Here is a 21,213-nt window from a genome sequence, read left to right as displayed (position 1 = left end):
TCTGTTTTGATCACGTTGTTATCTTATCATATTACATTTTGTCGTATTACCCCAGATAATGCTACAGTAATCCAAATGAGGAACAAAAATAGTGTGATATAAATCAATCAAATTCTTCTGATTCAAATATGATTTAATTCTACGTACATTTACTCTTACCGATGAAAGTTCACTCACAAGGTTATCACATGTTTTTTGTCCATTTCATACGAGGATCAAAAATAACCCCGAGGTATTTCATTTTGTCTACAATTTCCAATCTCAAGTTATTACATATAATACCAATGTTACAATTTTTTACTTTTTTGATAGAGCCAGATATCATAACCTTCCTTTTGTCAAAATAAACATACATTTCATTTCTATCTATGCAACAACCATGACAACTATCATATCAAACTGAGACTGTAAATTTGTAATTCTTCCTTGGGTTTTGCTTTGCAAAAAAATACAGTATCATCGGCATATTATAATGAGAGTTTAGTCGATGACATATACTTCATTTCACATATCTTTAACATATATGCTAAAAATCAATGGCCCAAGGGTGGAACCTTGTGCGATTCCTGTTTTCACCACAAGAGAGTCACTCAAAACACCTTCGACTGAAACACATTGAGATCTGCCTGTAATATATGACTCGAAACAATCTATACTCTGTATCCTTTATGTAACCACACTTTCTTTAACAGTTTATCATGTGGTATGACATCAAAAGCTTTCTGAATATGAAATGAAACACACAGGCAATACTATCAATTTGACCAACTTTCTTACACTAGGGGTATATTAAATATCTTATGTTATGTTGTTTTAGATTCCACTTCATCGTATTTTCTACGTATACTTTTATCTATTTATTCATTTTTGCCTGGGGCAGAGGGGGCAATGATCTGCTCTTATGTAGGCCTTTTTCCTTCTTTTTTTTTCTTTGTGGGGGGTGGTGGTGAGCATGTATATTGAATAATCTTTATATTTGTAGGTTAAGATTTTGAAGAGAGAATATCCGAGGTTGAGGCTGGTCTGGTATGCTGCTCGTCTTCTTCTTCTCTGATTTTAACGTTTTCACTCTGCAGAAGTTAAGGAAACGATGGAATCCATTATCAGCCGGGCTATAATATTCCCATTCAGGTCTTTCACGTATTTAAGGCGCAATCATTCTTCTTGATTTTTTTCCCCTAGGGAAGATGGGGCAATGATCTGATCTTATATATATATATATGTATATATATATATATATATATATATATATATATATATATATGGGGGGGAAGGACGGGTGTGCATGTAGATTTAATAATCTAGCAATTTCTTTAAGTTTACTTTTTGAAGAGGGACTATCTGAGGTTGTGGCTGGTTTATGTGCTGCTCTCCTTCCTCTCGCAATACAAAGGTCACGTTGTCATCATCCACAACCTGTCAACCCTTGCCATCATCAGTGGTTGGGGAATGTAATCACTCTGCACAGTCAAATACACAATGAACTCCATTGTCAGCCAGGCTATATAATATTCCCATTCGGGTTCAATCGCACCTCAATTAAATGCGGGTCGCTTTCGATTCCGAACGTGAAAGATTATGTCCTATCTAAACAGACCGCATTGATTCGCGGTAGTTGTATGGGAACGTATCAGAACAAAATGTGCACGTACCAGATCGCGGATCCCGACCGTAATGATCGTGTTGGCTCGGTACCCGTGGACTCAATCCGGACAATCCTATCGGATCGTATTTGAACGGGGACCAGATCGTGACATATCGTATTGTTTGAAATAGACCAATCGTGAACATAATATCGCATTCAAGCATACCAATAACACGTATCCACTCGCATCACCTAGTATCCAAACGGGAAATTTCAGGTGAGTTAAACAACGACTGTGAGTGTTCCCAGGACACCATGCGACCGGTCTGTCGTGCTACACCCCAACCTGGGTGTACCTCTCCCCATTGTGCTTTTAGCCATTAATGTATACGTCTGCATGTTTCTTGGCGGGCGCTATATTGACACGTATTATCATAAAAATGTAACATAAAATCACCGCCACTGATTCTGCTGTACAAAATATAGGACAACAAGGAAATTGTCATCCATGCCACTAATAGACAAACGCTATAAACAATATCGGGTAAACGATTTCCAGTATTCCTATACAGATCCAACTGAAGTAGCTCGTTATTTTCTTTTTTGGTGATCCGAGTGTCCTCTCGGATCACCTATTGTATCTGTACGGATTCTTTCTTTATTTCTGGACGAAAGTTGTGCAGAGGTTAGCTCAGAAAGTCCTCTACCTATCAATTTCAAACTTATACCATATATGTATCAGGTCCCAAAGACGGCAGATCTAATAAAATCATAGTGATCAGTCTACCGTTACGTCACTATGACGTCATTATATGAAAACACATTCTCATTCATATCTCATTAATGGAATGGAATTTTTCAATGAAATTTACGTCACATATATTTCAAGTCAAGCGCATTCTACTCATTTTCTCAAATTTCAGTTTACACTTAAAACGTGCGCCTACGCGCGCGTTGAAATATTTACATGCTCCATTGGAGCGTATCTCACTTATTCTTTGCTGATTTTCCCCCAGATTTCAGTATGTTTCAGCTTATTAAATGCTCTTTCATGAATGTGTCATCAAAATATTGATTGGATGACGGCATCACCTCGTAAAAATGAATTGAAAGTAACCTTGTCAAATTTGACCAGTTTAGGTGTTATCTCTATGGGAGTGCAGTTTTTCTGGAAATGAAAATTGACATGGCTATCTTTATCAAGCAATAGCTCACTTACCCTTCGGTGAATTTCTCCCAGATTTTAATATGTTGTAGCTGAGACTTTGCGTTAATGTGCCCTTTGATTTTTCGTATATACGGTGTCTGGATTACGTTGAAAAACGTGGTTGAAATTAAAGCTTATCTTTATCGAAAAACTTGGTTAAAATTGGCACTTGGCTTCGATGCAGCGTCATTTTGCTTAATACACAGGGCCTATGGAGGATGAAATAGGTCAGTGCATAGCGCATCCGACTCGTAATCCTAAGGTCCCCCGTTCGAGGCTCACCCCTGCCAATATTTTTCTTTTGTTTTTTTAAACACCTTTTTCTTCTTTTTCTTTAGTTAGTCTTATTCTCCCTTCCTAACTTTATGTTTTTTTCTGATTCTTTTTACACTTCTCCTTCAAATTTTTATAAAATAACTTTTTTAACTTTTTTCTTTATTTTTCTTTCTTCTACTTTCTGTGCAATAGATCAATAACAACAATGGCTATCAACCCCATATTTTGCACATGTCTAGTTCATGTCACGAACATCATTTCACAAAATAACAACTACTTCCTCCGACACCATCTTGGGTAGGTAAATTAGGGTCAAAGGTCAAAAGTGTTTAATCTTGTATCTGTATAAATACACGTCCTATCTTTCCCACATTTTGCACACGTAAGGAACATATTATGTTGCAAGAATCATTTCACAAAATAACAACTTTTTGCTCAGATGCCATCTTGGCTGTGTACAGTGGGGTCAAATGTCAAATATACTTCATTCTGTAATCTCATTAGTGGTTATGGTATCACCGTCATATTTTGCATACACATGGACCTCGATAGATGGATCATTTTGTAAAATAACGACGCTTCGGTCGGACGCCATTTTGGCTGTGCAAATGAGGTATTATCTCTATGGGAGTACATTTTTTCCTGGAAGTGAAAAATGACATGACTGTTTTATCGAGCACTAGCTAAATTATCCTTCTGAGAATTTCTCCCAGATTTTAATATGTTGTAAATGAAACTTTGGGCTATCGTTCATGTGTTCCATATTCTTATTGGAAGTCGGAATTACGTCCAAAGACCTGGTTGAAATTGACGCTTAGCTTCAATGTCGGGAGATATGTCTTTCTTTCGGTAACTTTCTTTGCAATAGCTCAAGAAAAATACGCCCTTTTACCACCACATTTTGCACATGTTTAGTCCATGTCAAGTACATCTTTTCATAAAATAACAACTACTTCATCAGACACTGTCTTTTCTAGGTAAATTAAGGTAAAGGTCATATCATTTATTTCCGAATATATCGGATCACCTAATTTGTCAGTGTTGACAAATTCCGTCTAGTTTCTTTGTTTGGAATTCAACTCACCCTAACGAAGTATAACGGCATCTGCCTTGTGTCTATAGAGGGGGGGGGGGGGGGGCAAGGGACGCTCGTCCCGGAGGTGATGGCTAAAAGCCACAATGGACCCCAAATTACTCAGCCAACATGTGTCAGTGTTACCCCTCGCACTTTGTATGACAAACACTGCCTGCCTGCACTACACGGGACACTCAACTATTTAGTATCGTATGTCCCCCAAAAAATTACAACGGGACCCTCCGCAATGATATTTAAAAATAGTGAATCAATCCAAATACAAGTTTAGGGTATGAAACTATAACTCATTGGCCACATCTTACAGAAAATCCCATTCGATTTTCTTCAGTGGTCAAAGAGAAATGAGGAATTTTGTAGAGGATGTCACGAATATCTTCCCTCTATTAAAGTTCTGTCTATTGTTTTCACACACGAAAGCATTGAAGTGCTAAAATTGGAAGAATCTGACTCATGACATGCTTTAAAACTTTTCACATTTCTCTGTAATTGCTTAACCAAGCTGAATGGGGTTTTCTGCAAAATAGAGCCAAGATGTTATTTGTAAGACCCTGAAGTAGCATTTAGACACTTTAATCATATTGGGTAGGCCTATTATAAATGCGAAAATTTGTTTGTATTTCTTTTCTTTTTTTTTTGGGGGGGGGGGAGCATACTATAGTCCCGACGTGACGTGACACTCAGAGCATGGCACCCTGTTTAGGGTGAAGGATACTGTCGAATTCTTTGGTAGAAGACGACTAGTGTTCCATGACAAATCAGTGAATGCCACATTCTAGATCTGATTCGACCAATCACAAATGTTGTTATGAATACACTATTTGCACTGTTTCAGGGACCCTCAGGGAAGAATAGTGCTATTTTTAAAACCTCGGAATCCATTGTGCCAATCATAAAGACTGTCGTACTGTATCTGTGGGTGTTTCTGTATTTGTTAAGTGCACCGTGAAAGTCGCCACGTTATAGGACGCACTCTTCTGCATAGAAATTTTGTTCTCAACTTTGTATGGACATGGTAGCAATGATATGATTGGTCACATTACGCTTTTAAGACAGATCATTAAAGGTCCAGTTTACCTTTGGGAGCAGTGATTTCAAAAATGTTCCAGATATCACATTTGATGCATATGTGTAGGTCTGTTGTATCATAAAACATCCTACCATATGAAATATTTGCAATAAAACCTAAAATATAAGGAGATATCAGGGTTTTTCTCAATAAACCGTAACTGTATACGGTTTAGTCTGGAAACATTTTTATTATAACTATTGTTCACATTTTGTGTATTTAACAACACTTAACATCGATTATACGGATTCAAATTTCGACAGTGGTTGTTTCTATCCCTAACTCACATTTTAGAACTATTTTAAAGCACTAATGCTTTCATCTGCAAATGGTAAATTATGCCTTTAACATACCACAATGTGTGCTAGTAGCTGTTGAAAAACACTGAAGAAACAAGATGGACGTGTTTGGGAGAAAAAGAAGGTGACTTTGTCCAATGCACTTAGAATCCTGCAATTTGAAGGGGGGGGGGTGGGAGGCGTCCTGAACCATCCCAGATCAGAGTCCGACTGCAGTTCTTTTTTCCTCCTGGAGACTAGGCATTTGCGTGTAATTTGCGACTTTTGAATAACGAGCAACCGTTGTCGGGTGTACCGTGGATGGATATCAGGGGCGTGCTTCTCTAGCTCAGGCCTTCTAACAGGCTAGCTCGGGAATAACACTTCATATTACTTCATTTTTGTTTTTATTTTTGATAATTTCTAGCACATCGATGATAATTTCGTAGCTTTTAAAGTCATATTCTATCTCGAAATTTCTCATCTTCGCAATCCGTAAAACTTCACAGTCAAGAAAGCTACGGCTTGTGTTTTCTCAGATTTACTGCACTGCACTTCCTGCTTTCCCACCAGACTGAACATCAATTGAACACAGACGTTCCGTGATTTGCGATCGGAATGAGGACTGAATTGCAAGGTTTCAATTTCAAATTACATGTACGTTGAGTGATCAAAATGACGGAGTTGTTTTAGCCGGCGATGACCGAACAGCGCTCAGCCTTAGGTGAGTGACTAGTTTACAAACATCGTAATACTTAAAGGGGTACCATCGTATCGGGGACACTTTTGAAGTACAGTTGTATAATGCATATTTGCTCAGTGTTTTGGGAGCATCGGAGGGCATACTGCCAGAAGTTTGATCTGGATAACACTACGATGAAGTTGCTTCTAAACAGTAAAATCAACTCGTTTGTGGTAGAAGGTTCATCAAATCAGACTTCGACCAAGATTTTCTTGTTATTAGTTTCATCGCGTTTTTACTTTAGTGCGACGTTGCTAATAATATGATTAGTATGCAGTGAGACAAAGCGAGCATGTTGTTATTGAGTACTGTGGGATTCGAAAATATTCCAGTGACTATACTCCTCCCGGAATTTTCCTTTTTTGTCTCTAAATTAAGAAAGAAGAAACATTTATTCTTTAGTTATCAACCTCTGTTTTGTAATTGTATTTCTAATGGCGTATGGAGCTTTCTTAAATACCACATAAGATTGACAAATTTCAGGAATTTGTGTGTGCATGGCGGTACAAAGAAAACATTTTTACTTTTCGAATGTTATGAAAAGCATTGACTATGCTATAACCTCTTTCAGAAAGCAGGGGGAATGATGTCTTATCACCCTTAGCACGTATGTCAGTAACAAATTGATGAAACGTGTAATTTTCATGAAAATGAATATCTGTGGAAATTTCCTTATATTTTCTTTATGTTGTTGTCTACACATGACGTCATGAGCACTAATAGTCTCCTTATCCAATGCTTACAACATCAAAACTTTAAAATTTCAAAATTTCAAAAATCAAACGTTCACTGACGTGTTCTACTAATATTGCTGCTTTCACTAAATCCACATTACTCTTTGGGTTTTGGTTTCATTTAAACCAGGCATTTTCATGTAAAAGTTAAAACAAATGAACTCCTTCTAACAATATTCTCATAAATACCAGAGGCAGGATTGATTGCAGAAAATCTTCAACACATCCTTCGCTCAAAATCATACCGATAAAATACGATGGCGATATATTATGGAAGAAACTAGAAAGTTCAAGATTCGAAACCATTCTTCTTTCAAGAAGACATTAAAAAGGCTCTCTTCTTCAGTGTTATGTGGATTGTCATTTGTGTTAAGTGGATTGTCATTTCAATTCGTACATCTGTATTTCAATTCGTTGCAATACTGAGTATAATTTTTCAATGTCAAGTGCCCTGTCTATTACGATATAATTGAATACAATTTTATTTCTATTGCTTCCTAAAACACTATGAATTTATTAGCTAACCCTTTGTGCTGTAGAAAAGTGTTGAATATGAATAGAGAAAATGGACTGCGGGCATGGGTTGGCCTTTGTGGGAGTGACCAACTTATCGGACAGGTGGCCATGTTAAAGGGAAAATCGTAAGATTTTACTCTCTTTTTTTAACAGACTACGTAACTTATTTGGACTGGATTTCCCCTTTCAAGATTATGGACCATAAAATGTTAGAAGAAACCCTAGACAAGTTCTAAATCCAAACCTGCATTCGTGCAGGCTGGCCTATCCGTTGGCCACTTTCATTGACAGATCCCATCAATTCGGTGGGACATTCATAGTTCCTTCGGTTACAGCTCGTTATTCCGAAGGTTCGTTATTCTGAAGGCTCTTTGTTCCTAAGATTCGTTATTCCGAAGGTTCATTGTTCCGACTTTCATTTTCGGATTAACTGATCTTCGGAATAACGAACCTTCGGAATAACGCCACAAATTTTCGGATTAACGAACCCTTTTTCATTTTCGGCTTAACGAACCTCTAGGTATAGGGAATTTGCGTGTTTCGGATTAACGACCCTTCGGAACAACGAACCTTCGGAATAGCGAATCTTCGGAATAACGAACAGCACCCGTTCCTTCATGTGACACTAAGAATTGGAATTGTAATTTGTCATTGTTATCTTTTAAGTTCATGTGCTCAGTCACGCATTTGTCAACATGCTAATTCGAAAGAGAAAGAGTTTTTTTCTTTCCTCATTATCAACATTGGGTCCGTTATAATGAGATAGTAGCCCTCCTAGACTTAAATCCTTTTTTTTTTTTTTAATACGCACTCTATATGTATGTAGGCACACACACACACACACGCGCATTATAATATATATTGTTTACGTGTATTTTTTTTATCTTTTGGTAAAGACTCAGAATTTGAGACAAGAATCTGAAGAAAAGTTGGTGTAGAAGAAAAATGAGTGGGAATAACAACCAAGGGGATGCAGCTCCTGGAAGTGGAAGCAGTACAGGTAAAGCACTGGATAAAGCAGAAAGTGGTCACGCAAGTAAAAATACATGTATAATTGTACCAGCATTATCCATTGCCCGTCCTACACAACACCTGGAAAGGTTATTTTCATAACTTGTGTGATTAATTTGTCTACTAGTATTACCCATCATATGAGATTTGCTTACTAGTACCATTGTAAGTATGCCATTGAGTAGTTTAGAGAAAGCAAAATGTGACCAACCGTGTGTAGTGTGGGATCTTCATCTAAAAGTCACGTAGACCGTAAAATAGTGTTGTTGTATATCATCATGCTATTGCTTAGCCAATGCCTATTAATACGTTAGTTGTATTAGAAATAAATAGTAAACAATTAATATTGTTGTTGTTTTTGAAGGCAATGGAACATGACTTTTTACTCTGTGAAAGCTACATGAGAAGCGCTATTCATTGCACCTCGCTTCGGTGAATTGAAAATCTCACGTTTCACATTATGCTACAGTCACGGTCTCCTACAATTGCTCCTGTAATCACTCACTCTTACTGTGAACACATAGAACCTTCTCGACCCCAATTCCGGAATAGACGAAATGCAAACTTAAGCTTTGCCTGCATCAGTTTAGATAAAGCCTGTCACAACAATCTGAAAGCGAGAGCAACCTACACAAAATTGAAACTCTTCAATTATTTTCAATGGACAGATAGTGCATTTAGAATCCGTCATCTGCACACACACACAAAATCACTATTATAGGCGCGGTCAGACTGGCAAAGATCGAGAAGTTTAAGATCGCAATCTTTAAGATCTCGAAGTTTTGCCAGTGTGACCGCAAACTTCCCGCGAAACTTCCCCCAAAACTTCTCACGAAACTTTCCACATCAACTAGGGATTTTTCCCCCTCCCCCTCCAAACTTCTCGATCTTTTGCCAGTGTGACCGCGAGAAACTGAAACTTCGCGATCTTTTGCCAGTGTGACCGCGAGAAACTGAAACTTCGCGATCTTTGTCACGTGACCAGTCCACCACCTGCTTGTGGGTAGTGTCTCCGAAGCGCGAGGCCATTGCCATGTACAGATGTGCATTGTTACGTCACTATAACTAGCCATCGGACGGCGCGCTCTTTCTTCTTTCTTGCGCGCGCGCACCGATGACCCAAACTTCTCGATCCAATTGCCAAAGATCGAGAAGTTTGGATGCCAGTGTGACCGCGCGGCAAAAGATCGGGAAGACTTCGCGATCTTAAACTTCTCGATCTTTTGCCAGTCTGACCGCGCCTTCTGTCTCTCTCTCTCTTTCTCCCACTCTGTCACGCACGCGCATATTTCCCCCAATGTTTTGTCATTTAAACATTTTATCTTATCCAAAAAATTTAACCATGATAATCAAGAAACACCTAGTGAGGGGAACTTTGAGTGAGTGGAAGGGGGGAAATTATCATATTTGTTTGTATGAGATTAGGGCTGATTTCTTTTTCTGACCCATTGTTTCTTTGACACAACTTCTAGTTCAGTTCAAATCTCATTAGTTGATTTGTGACCATGCATCACAAAACCAACAAAAAGTCGCACCCCTTGATTTTACATGAGGACTCAAAAAGGTGAAATGGCTCAACCAAATTAATCTTGGGTTTTTCGCATTTTCTGAAAGAGCTTTATTTCTTCTACATTATTCCTAAGGTTGGGATCATAAAATGAATGGGAAAGTGTGCTTTTGGCAGTTTTTCTGCAACCCTTTTTTGCTTACTATAGTAAGATCAGACAGATCTTAGAGGCCCTTTTTCATTTCTTGAAAATCCTTTGCACACTCTTAACTTTCAACTTTAAAAACTTTCAAAGGGATAATGCTACTGCTGTGAAAGTTAATTGGCATTAATCATAATCTGATAATCTCCTCATTGTTGTTGCTCTGGTGGTTTAGACGCTGTTTGTTTATTTCCATTCCTCACACAGCTAGCACGGTTTTGTAAAGATTAAGCGTTTGAATAGACAGTGTACTTCAAAGCCTGTTTTCTCCCTTCACACTTTCCAGAGTGTGCGCTTTCTTCCCAATATTTAGATAGGTTAGGAGAGTCTATTTGCATTGAGTCAGCATCATTTCAAAGCTTAGAGTCTGCTCTTTCAAAATTGGGCCTTAACTAAAAATCCACGTCGGGGGACTTTTTGTTGGTTTTGTGATGCAAGGTCACATTTCATCTCCCAAGATTCGCTGGATTTTTCTATTCTTTTAATATCTACAACAACAGCAGGACATGCTCCAAAGCCAAGTACAGACAATGGGGCTGACATTGTGGGAACCAAGGTTGGAAGTGATGAATCCCTAGCACTGGGGGAAGTCGAGCTTGGATTCCCTACTGAGCTAGAAGCGAAAGGTATAGTCAAAGAGTTCCTTGGAAGGGACCTGCAACAGCTAGGATGAGGCGTGTGGCACTGGGGAACACAAGAAGCATAGCTTTTAAAACAGTGCTAGTTTGGTAGACAGTGTCAGGTGAATTGCTCTGCAGAGTAGTCTAAATCATGTCCAGGGATTCGACCATTCCGCTTGCCGGACTATTACATCCCAGCAAACACATAACGTTTTCAGAACGTTTCCTCAACGTTTTTTGAGGTTCCGTATGTCTTCGTATAAAATTAACGTTTTTAAAACGTACATACAACGTCAAAGTTGAGAAACATTTTAAAAATGTCAATGGACGTTACAAAACGTGTTTAATATGTCTGCTACGTCTTCGTCCTTTACAAACGTCCACAAAACGTTTTTATTATGTCTGCTACGTCAACTTCGTCTTTAATGAACGTTTAAAAAAAAGTTTTTATTTGGTCGGCTAGTTGTTCGTCATTGGTTTCTTTATCGTGAATATTCATGCCTCATTGTGAATGTTCAAATAAGAAAATATAAGATTTGAAAACTAGTGGAAATAGATAGAGGACATTGAAATATAAAGATTTATGCTGGGATCAAATTTTCTGTGTTAAACATTGTACCTACGTTATTGTTCAGTTATTCACAATTTCAAATTGCGTTATGAAGAGGTATTTTCATATGTTAATAGGCGTAGTTAAGGTGTGTGTGATTTAATTTTAGTAACCTTGTCTTTATGCATTACAACATTTTGCTGGTACACAAAACAATATGATACAGATTCATCAATTGGGAATAGGATGTAGTATATATAGGTATAGGTGGTAGGACATTAGGAACAGGTTAGGACAGATTTATATATGTGACCCTGCACCACAAAACAAACATAAAGTCGCCAGACATGAATTTTTAGTTAAGACCATATTCTGAAAGAGCAAACTTTAAGCTTTAAAATGGTGTATAACTCAAATCCAATGGACTATCCTAACCTATCTAAATATTTGAAAGAAAGCACAAACTCAGGAAAAGTGTGAACTGAGAAAAGAGGTTCTGAAGTACAGTGTCTATTCAAGCGCTTAATCTTTACCAAGCCGTGCTGGCTGTGCGATGAATAGGACAAAAAACAGGAAGTAAACCACTGGAATAACAAGAATGAAGGGATTATCAGATTAAACTGAAATTGAGCATGCATAATTAACACATTCTGTCCATAATCAATGCCAACTCTAAAAGCAGTAGCATTATCCTTTCAAAAGTTATTAGAGTTGAAAGTGAAGAGTGTGTACAAGGTTTTTCAGAAATGAAAAGGGGACTCTTAAGACACACCTAATCACATGCACTATTCTACCAAAAATGTTCGAGATAAACTGCTTAAAAACACACTTTCCTGCCCGTTTTATGATCCCAAATTTTAGCATAATGTAAAAGAAGACTTTCTCTTTCAGAAAATATGAAAAAGTCAAGATCGGCTAGGTTGACCCATTTCGCTTATTTTCAGTCCTCACGCCAAAATCAGTGTGTGCGACTTTTTGTTCGTTTTGTGATGCAAGGTCACATATTACGATTAGGGTACATTGATCCGAGATTGTACCTGTATAATCTCATAACTATTTTTAATGCCCAACAAAAATAAACATTAGACGTTCTCAATACGCTTTCTGGATGTTCTAGACGGATATGACAGGTTCTCTAAACGTCTTGGAATGGGTCTTTTTAATCAAAACGTTTTTTGAACATTCTTCACGGTTTTCAAAGGTTTTCTGGACGTCCACTGAACGTCCACAGAACGTTTTGATTATTCTTAAAAGGGTTTTGCTGACGTCTATAACGTCCAAAAGATCTTCTGCAGGTCCTTGAAAATTCCGAAAGATTTTGTATTGGTTTTTAAACGTTTAGAAAACGTTTGTATAATGTCCATTTGAAATGTTTTAAATACGTCGAAAACCTTCCACAAAAAGACGTTCTGAAAACGTTTTGACAAAACGTCCAAATTACGAACTTGAAACGTTTCAGAAAACGTCCAAATGTTAGCTGGGATTTGCCTCATAACAGCAATTGGAAAACTGATGTTTATTATGTGCACTTCTAGACTTTTGTCTTACCAGGTTTAAAATGTTCCCATACATACTACATACTGGTTATAGAAGCATTATTATTTTGGTAATTTGTCCAACAATGAATGGGTATCCTGTACGCTAAACTTTACTCTGAGAGAGACTAAAGGTTTTTTTTTTTTTTTATAGTATTCAGACTGAGTACAATGTATGAACATACAAAGATGATCTTATCTTATCTCATCTTACATATTAGGCTGGGTTATTTGTTCAACAATGGTGGTCATGGTAAAGCCTTTTATACGTTAAGAGGACTTCAGATGTGAATAAAGTGTCATGAATTAGCCTTCTGCTTTGACTATATGTCACGGAAGTGCAGTCTGGTGTTCATCTGTTCTCTCAAATTAATATATTTTGTTCCAGAAGTGACAGAGATAACCTTGTGGAAAATCAGCCAGCGCATCTCCCCTAAACAGTTCACAGAATTTGGCCTGTCTTTGGGATGCTCTAATATTAGAATTAGTCATCTAGAGTTCGAGATGACCAAAGGCATCAGTTTTGCAGAGGCTGCCTTCAAGGTTCTTCATGAATGGGACCAGGACCACGAGGAAGGGCAGGCCCGCCTCCTGTTTGATATCCTGGTCAAGAAACTGAATATCAACAAGGACTTATTCCTATCCATGTGTGAGTAAATTAATTTTGTGTTTGTAAAGCATGTCCACCATTCAAAAGGATGGTTTAAAATTCATATCAACAAGGACTTATTCCTATCCATGTGTGAGTAAATTAATTTTGTGTTTGTAAAGCATGTCCACCATTCAAAAGGATGGTTTAAAATTCATGCAACAGCGTTATTTAAAGGTTTTCAATTCTATTTTTCTCGCGTAGACCAGCTAACATTTGGACGTTTTCTGAACGTTCTTGAAACGTTCCATGCAAGTTCGTTATTTGGACCTTTGGTCAAAACGTTTTCAGAACGTCTTTTTGTGGAAGGTTTTCGACGTATTTAAAACGTTTCAAATGGACGTTATAAAAACGTTTTTAAACATTTAAAAAACATTTCAAAACATTAAAAAACCTTTCAGAATTTTTAATGACCTGTAGAAAACCTTTTGGACGTTATAGACGTCAGTAAAATCTTTTTAGAATATTCAAAATGTTCTGTGGACGTTCAGCGGACGTCCAGAAAACCTTTGAAAACCGTCTATAACGTAAAACAAAAGAACGTTTTAAGAACGTCTAGAGAGTCTTATGACCCGTTCAAGAACGTTTAGAGAACCTTTCACATCCGTCTAGAACGTCCAGAAAACCTTTTAAGAACGTCTAATGATTATTTTTATTGGGTAGTTATGAGATTGTACAGGCACAATCTCGGATTAATGTACCCTAATCCTATATAATCATATCCCAATCTGTTCCTAATGTCCTACCACCTATACCTATACTACATCGTATTCCCGATTAATTAATCTGTATCACATTCTTTTATATACCAACAAAATGTAATGCATTAAGACATGGTTACTAAAATTAGATCACACACACCTTTATTAGGCCTATTAACATATGGAAATACCTCTTCATAGCACAATTTAAAATTGTGAATAACTGTAAAATAACGTAGGTAAGTTTATTTTAAACACAGAAAGTTTGAACCCAGCATAAATCTTTAGATTTCAACGTCTTTTATCTATTTCCACTAGTTTTCAAATCTTATATTTTCTTATTTGAATATTCATAAATAGGTATGAATATTCAAAATAAAGAAACCAAGGACGAACACGTAGCGGACCAAAAAAAAAAAAATGTTTTTTAAACGTTTATTAAAGATTAAGTCGACGTAGTAGACGTAATAAAAACGTTTGGTGGACGTCTATAAAAGACGAAGACGTAACAGACATAATGAAAACTTTTTTAACGTCCATTGGCGTTTCTAAAACGTTAAAAAAAACTGTGCTTTGCGGTAGATGCTAAGTCCCAACTTTGACGTTGTATGTACGTTTAAGAAACGTCCATTTTATACGAAGACGTACGGAACCTACACAAAAAGTTAAGGAAACGTTCTGAAAACAATATGTCTTTGCTGGGAAGGTACAAATGTTCCTTACTTTCATTTTGTGTATGTGCGTTTATATTTTGTATCTTTTGTTCGAAACTTCAGTGTTGTTCACTGTATGTCTGGCTGACCACGTTCCTTCAATGTTTTGTTTTACATCACCTTATTTCGATCTCACCACTGCCTGAGTAATGAAAATATTGAGTGACATTTTGCACTTTATCTATAAACAGATGAATGGGCTTGAATTTAAAAAAAAAATGATTTTTAAAAGATCATCTCAGATTAATTCATTGTAGTCCTCTACTGCTATGTTGATCTTGTGAAGCAATTGCTTCATAGGCCCTGACACTTGTCGTATTTGTAAAGCAGTCGCACTCTTGACAAGAACGGATACTAATCATCATTTCAGTAGGCCACCTGCTAGAGATTGCAAAGTTGTAGTTGCTACAAAACTGTAGTAAAAATGAACCTAAAATAAAGTAAGATGGGACAACAGCATTTTTTTTTTTTTTTTTACAAGTATATCAATTTGTCGAAAAGTACGAGAAAACAAACCACAAACGATCTCTTTGCAAGTGTTTACCACAATCACACTCATGGATCAACGTGTGCAGCAATGTCAGGAAACTTTTCGATCAGGAAAAGTCAGTTGTAGTCATGTTACAAAATTATTCAAATAATATATTGCAGGATACAAACAAAATCCGGAGGGGAAGATTTTCTGTGTGTTTGTGTGTGTGTGTGTGTGTGTAAATCATTATTCTATTGGTTCGCAAGCAGTTAAAGAAGAGAACTTTCTGCGAGAGTCAGAGCAGTCTACAGCCATGGAGGGACGCCAGTTGTGGGATGTCGCTGAGAATGTCTCAATTGAGAAATACGTCCCAGTAGGGTTAAGGCTTGGTCTGACATACAACAGCCTTCAGTCAGCAAGGGAAGGGACGAAGACAGCTGAAGCCCTCTTTGGAAGCTTGTGGAAATGGCAGCAAGGCTTACCTTCAAATGTGGACCAATCCGAGACATTGGCACTAATCTTGGAGGCTTGCCAACTCAGGAAACTCGCCCACACTGTCAGTGAGTTAATCTGAGCATGATTTTATTTTTCAATGTGTGAACATTCTCGAATGTCCCATCATTGAATGCCTCTATGGTATATTGTTTTTACCACAATTTGTTGTCTTTTTTAAAAAAAATGAACTTATACCTTTCAATTCATGGAGGATTGGGCCAGGTCACAAGTGACTTCCTAAATCTATTTGATGAGTGTATATTTTTTTCTTTATGAGTACCTACATTGTAAAACAGTTATCGTGTCTTACCACACCCACACAGCTGTAATGACCTCATTTTTCTCTTAGAAGTTTGCTAATATTGTTTGTTTGTTTGTTTGTTTGTTCATTTTTAATCTGAGGAGACAGCTGGATAGCCCATATTAAGCTATATAAAAATGCTAATCTGGTCTTCAATGGGGCCCAGTTGGATATGAGGCGGGACCATTTCACTGGGTTAAACACCATGCTCTTTGCGATGAATGAATGAAGCGGGATCTTTTACGTGCATGAGTTGTGACTCCTTCACACACGAATCATTTCAAGAAGTTGCTTTTTTATTTAAATGATACCATTTTATAAGCAAATTGTTCAATTATAATTTCGATCAATATATAGGCTACCTTAAACAAGTAAGACTGTTTCAAGTCGATAAAACACGCAAAACGCATCGAATCAACATTTACAACAACAAAATTCAAAAAGTTCTCACCGTGGGAGGTGGGGGGCATCTCCTCACACACCCTCCCCTCCTCCTCCCACACCCTCCCCTCCCCCCCCCCCCCTCGCTCGCTACGCTCGCTCGGGTTCGGTCGCGTTCATAATATACAGGGTAAGAATTAATACGAGAAGTTTATTTAAATGATACCATTTTACAAGCAAATTGTTCAATAATAATTCACATCAAAATATACGGCTACCTTAAACAAGTGGGACTGTTTCAAGTCGATAAAACACGCAAAAGCACGCATCAAATTGCACCATTTACATCATATAAATGCAAAAAGTTCTCACCATCGGAGGGGGGACACATCCTCCCCTCCCCCTACCTCTCGCTCGCTCCGTTCGCTCGAGCTCGGTCGCGTTCATTATATTCAGGATAAGAATTAATACAAGACGTTCATTTAAATGATACCATGTTATAGGTAAATTGTTCAATTATGATTTACATCAAAATAAATTGCTACCTTGAACAAGTGGGACTGTTTGATGTCGATAAAACGCGAAAAACGTGCATCAAATTACACCATTTACAACATCAAAATGCAAAAAGGTCTCACCGTGGGGGGGGGGGGGGGGGCACCCCCTTCTCGCACCCTCTCCCCATCCCCCGCTCTGCTCGCTCGGACTCGGTCGCTTTGCTCCCTCGCATACTAAGCGCCCCCTCCCAAGAAGAAAACCCGGCTACGGCGTACTATTTCTTTCTTGTTTTTTGATGGGAAAACAATCCAAAATTTCACCAAAGCACCAGAACGCTGAATTTCAGGTTTGAAAAATGCAAAATCTTCCTCGTGTTGGAGGCGGATATTGTTCAATCATTAACCCCTTCCACACCCTCCCCCTCCCCCCCCCCCCCTCCCTCGCAGTCACATTCCAACTCAAAGTCCCTCCCCCACTCACCATCATCAAAACGGAACAATGCCCCTTGGGATTGACTTAACTCAAGGAAACTGAAAAATACAATCGCTATAAAAAAAAAATATCTACTACATTATTACATACAGAGAAATGGAGATCCATATTACCATTTTATTCATTTTGAGGGGGCAAAATTGCCTGCCAAGCAGAAAGAAAAACAAAAGACAGAGAAACAACAACAAAAAAGTCTTCACACTTTTAAGGTGTGATTTTCTGACATAAGTCGGCTGACAAGCAAAAAACAAAACAAAAACAAACGTACGTCACACTTAATATTTCATGCAAAAGAGTGGGGGATGCAAACATTCGATCCCTGTAAATTGTGTGTGTGAGGGAGGGGGGGGGGGCGGCCCCCTCCAAGCTCTCCCCCCCCCCCCCCCCCCTCAATTCTGTGCAGGTCCGGTTATGGGCTTGCAATTGTGGTGAAGGTAACTATCGGCGATCATCCCCCCCCCCCCCCAATCCTCGGTACGGATTTACGCCGTTGCCTTGGGACTGCGATATTTTGATGAGTTTTCCAAGTTTTTTAGTTATCCTGCATCATTAGTCAAGAACAATCAAAAACGTGGACCAACTAAATGTATTGTAAATCACTTATTTTGCTATGACAAAACTCCCTTGATATATGTACTGTCATCACTTCATATACAGGACAAAACCACGTGAGTGTCACCAATGCAGGGAAGACCATGGTCTTTGTACCACCACAGCCCCAACCCCAAGTGAACCCAGCAGACCAGAGAGGTTTGCATCACAAGATATTATGGTTGTTGTATTTTTAATGTTCCTATATGAATTTAAAAAGAATTTGTATACATGGGATGAGGAATGCTGAGTACAGGATTTTTTACAACCAATTTGAGAAACCAGTTGATGTTTATATCTGTTTTCTTCCTACTTCTCCATTATATTTTTCCTCACTCTTTTTGTCGCTATGAGTGTTACATTATAATCTTTTAGTGCACACCATGGCAACATCTCCATCGCATTTTACTTGTACCTTGACAAAACTCCCTTGATATGAGTACTGAGTTTGAGATATTGGTTAAACATGACATTTTTTTTTCACATATTACTTTTCGTTTTATCACTTCATGTGCTATTTCCTTCACCAGGATTACTCGTGCTACAACATATGTGACCGTGCATCACAAAACGAGCAAAAAGTCGCACGCAGTGAATTTGTGTGAGGACTGATGATAGGTGCAATGAAAATTGTAAACCTAGCCAATCTTGAGTTTTACATATTTTCTGTAAGAGCAAGTTTTCTTTTACATTATGTTAAAGTTTGGGATCATAAAACAAACAGGGAATTGTGTCTTTAGCAGTTTTTTCTCAAACACTTAATTGTAGAACAGTGTGATTAGATGTTTCTAATATAGAATCCACTTTTCATTTCTTAAAGATACTGTACACACTCTTCACTTTCAACTCTAATAACTTTTGAAGGGATAATGCTACTGCTTTCAAAGTTGTCATCAATCATGGACAAAATGTGTCGATAAAGCATGCCTAATTAAGCTTAGTCTGATAATCGCTTCATTGTTATCGCTCTGATGGTTAACACCCTGTTTTTTGTCCCGTTCATGGCACAGCTGGCGTGGCTTGGAAAAGATTAGCGCTTGAATAGACTCTTTACTTCAAGGCCTATTTTCTCAGTTAACACTTTTCAAGAGTGTGTACTTTCTTTCCAACATTTAGATAGGTTAAGAGAGTCTATTTGAATTGAGTTATACATCATTTAAAAGCTTAGAGTCTGCTCTTTAAGAATCTTTCCTCAACTAAAAATCCACATCTGGCGACTTTTTGTTTGTTTTGTGATGCAGAGTCACATATAATACTGCCACCACTACTCCCATTCGCTGCAAATTTACATGGCATCTTTGAAACACGATCTCCTTTTCCTTGTCTTTCTTCTCTGCAGATGTACGACTGTTAGTTGGTCACAGAAATCCTGAGTTCCAGAAGAAAGCTGAAGATAGTCTGAAGAACCTATTACTTCCCACTCCAGACTCTCTCCAGCCTCAGGTTGGTGAATTTAGGGAGTCTTTCTGTCAGGAAATGAGTGACATGTGTATTTGGCTGAAACATAACGCAGACCATATGAGAGCCATTCAGAATGCAGTTAGAAAGCTAGCAAAATATGAACTGATTGGATTCACACTAGACTCTATTCACCTGTCCGTGAGAGTGTATAGTGATGAAGGCTACACCCTCCTGATGGATGACATTCACAGTGGTCTGATTGGTCGACAGCTGGGTGATGCACTCATCCCACCAGATGCCCGCCAAGGGTTGCCAGATAGCATCCCCTATGAAGTCACCCTGGAAGAGAAGGCTTGGCAAGATGCTACTCAAGTCGCTCTCATACAACCGCAACAGAAAGGATCCAACATGGATGCATTAAGGATGCCATCACCCATTGATGATGTTGGTCCATCCTATGGACAAAGAAAGGATGAGCCAGCAGTTTCAGGGATATCGTCATCAGATTTCCACCCAACCACCGCATTCGGTCCTGTGGTCGATTCATCACAACATGGCTTGTCTTCCCTTGAGTCAAAGACAAATGAAGTACAAGAGATGCATAGTGCAGGAAAAAGGACGGCGATTGCAAAGGGTGCAACCACTAGATGTAGGAAAAGGAAAAGGCAAGCCACCTTTCCGAAAAGTGAGTTTAATATAAAATTACAGTGGTCCTTGTTATGAATATCAAGTGTTTTCCGATTGTAAGCTTTAACAAATACATTATGATACAAGCTTAAGAATGAGGGTGAAGGTAGAGTGAATTTATCTGCTCACCATTGTTAAGCAAGTTCTGTCATTCTTATTTTTGTTTTCTAAGAACTCATGGTTAGATTTTCTTATCAAATTAGACAAAAATCTCTAACAGTCTTGCTAAAACTTATACAATAAGATACGCCGCTCTACTAGAATCAATGGGGTAGGGGCCTGGAATGGCCAAAACTGCAAAATAACTGAACATATCGCACCCTGAGAAGTGATAAAACAAGAACACTGCAACGAGATTGAATTTGGGCTCGGGTGAGTCTCAAGTTCCTTTTGCCCCTATTTCATTTAAAAGTGTAATACATATGATATCCTATCTTTTTTGTTTGTTGTAGGCGTAGCATTGGTTATTTGTTCATATTACAGTACGAAATTCAACCAAGTCACATTTTCTTTCCATTCAGGGTCAAAAGCTCTGGCAGAAATGGAGGACTGGAATGAAGCCAAGGTCCGTAAGTGGCTGGCGACTTCGGTTGGTATTTCAGATAAGAAGGTGCCTGCTGGTGTTGATGGTTACATGCTAAAGAGGTATAAGAGAAATGAACTCATAGAGGATTTCAAACTTTTAAGTGCAATAGAATGCAGAAGAATTCTTTACAAGCGTGACGACATAATACGGAGCGAAAAGGATGATGGAACCACATTGCCAACAGCTTATCCACTTTCTTCGACGAAACAGCGGCCCAATAGGACGTCGAGAGCCAGAATCAAAACTCTGCCCTAAAACCGCTTAAATTTCCCCCAGACGGAATAACTAGGGAGTTGAGCGCTAGGTCGACAGAAATCTAAC

At 38.2% G+C, this 21,213-nt stretch overlaps 1 protein-coding gene across 1 annotated transcript in view; it reads left to right on the top strand.

Moving 5' to 3' along the window:
* The window catches only part of LOC140242464 (uncharacterized), a 68,724-nt gene extending 47,577 nt beyond the window's left edge, over positions 1-21,147 (top strand). The window contains exons 4-7 of the mRNA XM_072322196.1: positions 15,730-16,020; positions 18,285-18,377; positions 19,558-20,266; positions 20,793-21,147. Coding sequence (XP_072178297.1) covers positions 15,730-16,020; positions 18,285-18,377; positions 19,558-20,266; positions 20,793-21,147 — 1,448 coding nt within the window. The remainder of the gene's footprint in view (positions 1-15,729; positions 16,021-18,284; positions 18,378-19,557; positions 20,267-20,792) is intronic.
* Positions 21,148-21,213: the final 66 nt, after the last annotated feature.

Source organism: Diadema setosum, chromosome 19, assembly GCF_964275005.1.
Source record: "Diadema setosum chromosome 19, eeDiaSeto1, whole genome shotgun sequence".
Classification (NCBI taxonomy): domain Eukaryota; kingdom Metazoa; phylum Echinodermata; class Echinoidea; order Diadematoida; family Diadematidae; genus Diadema; species Diadema setosum.
This window is presented reverse-complemented; position numbering and strand designations above follow the sequence as displayed.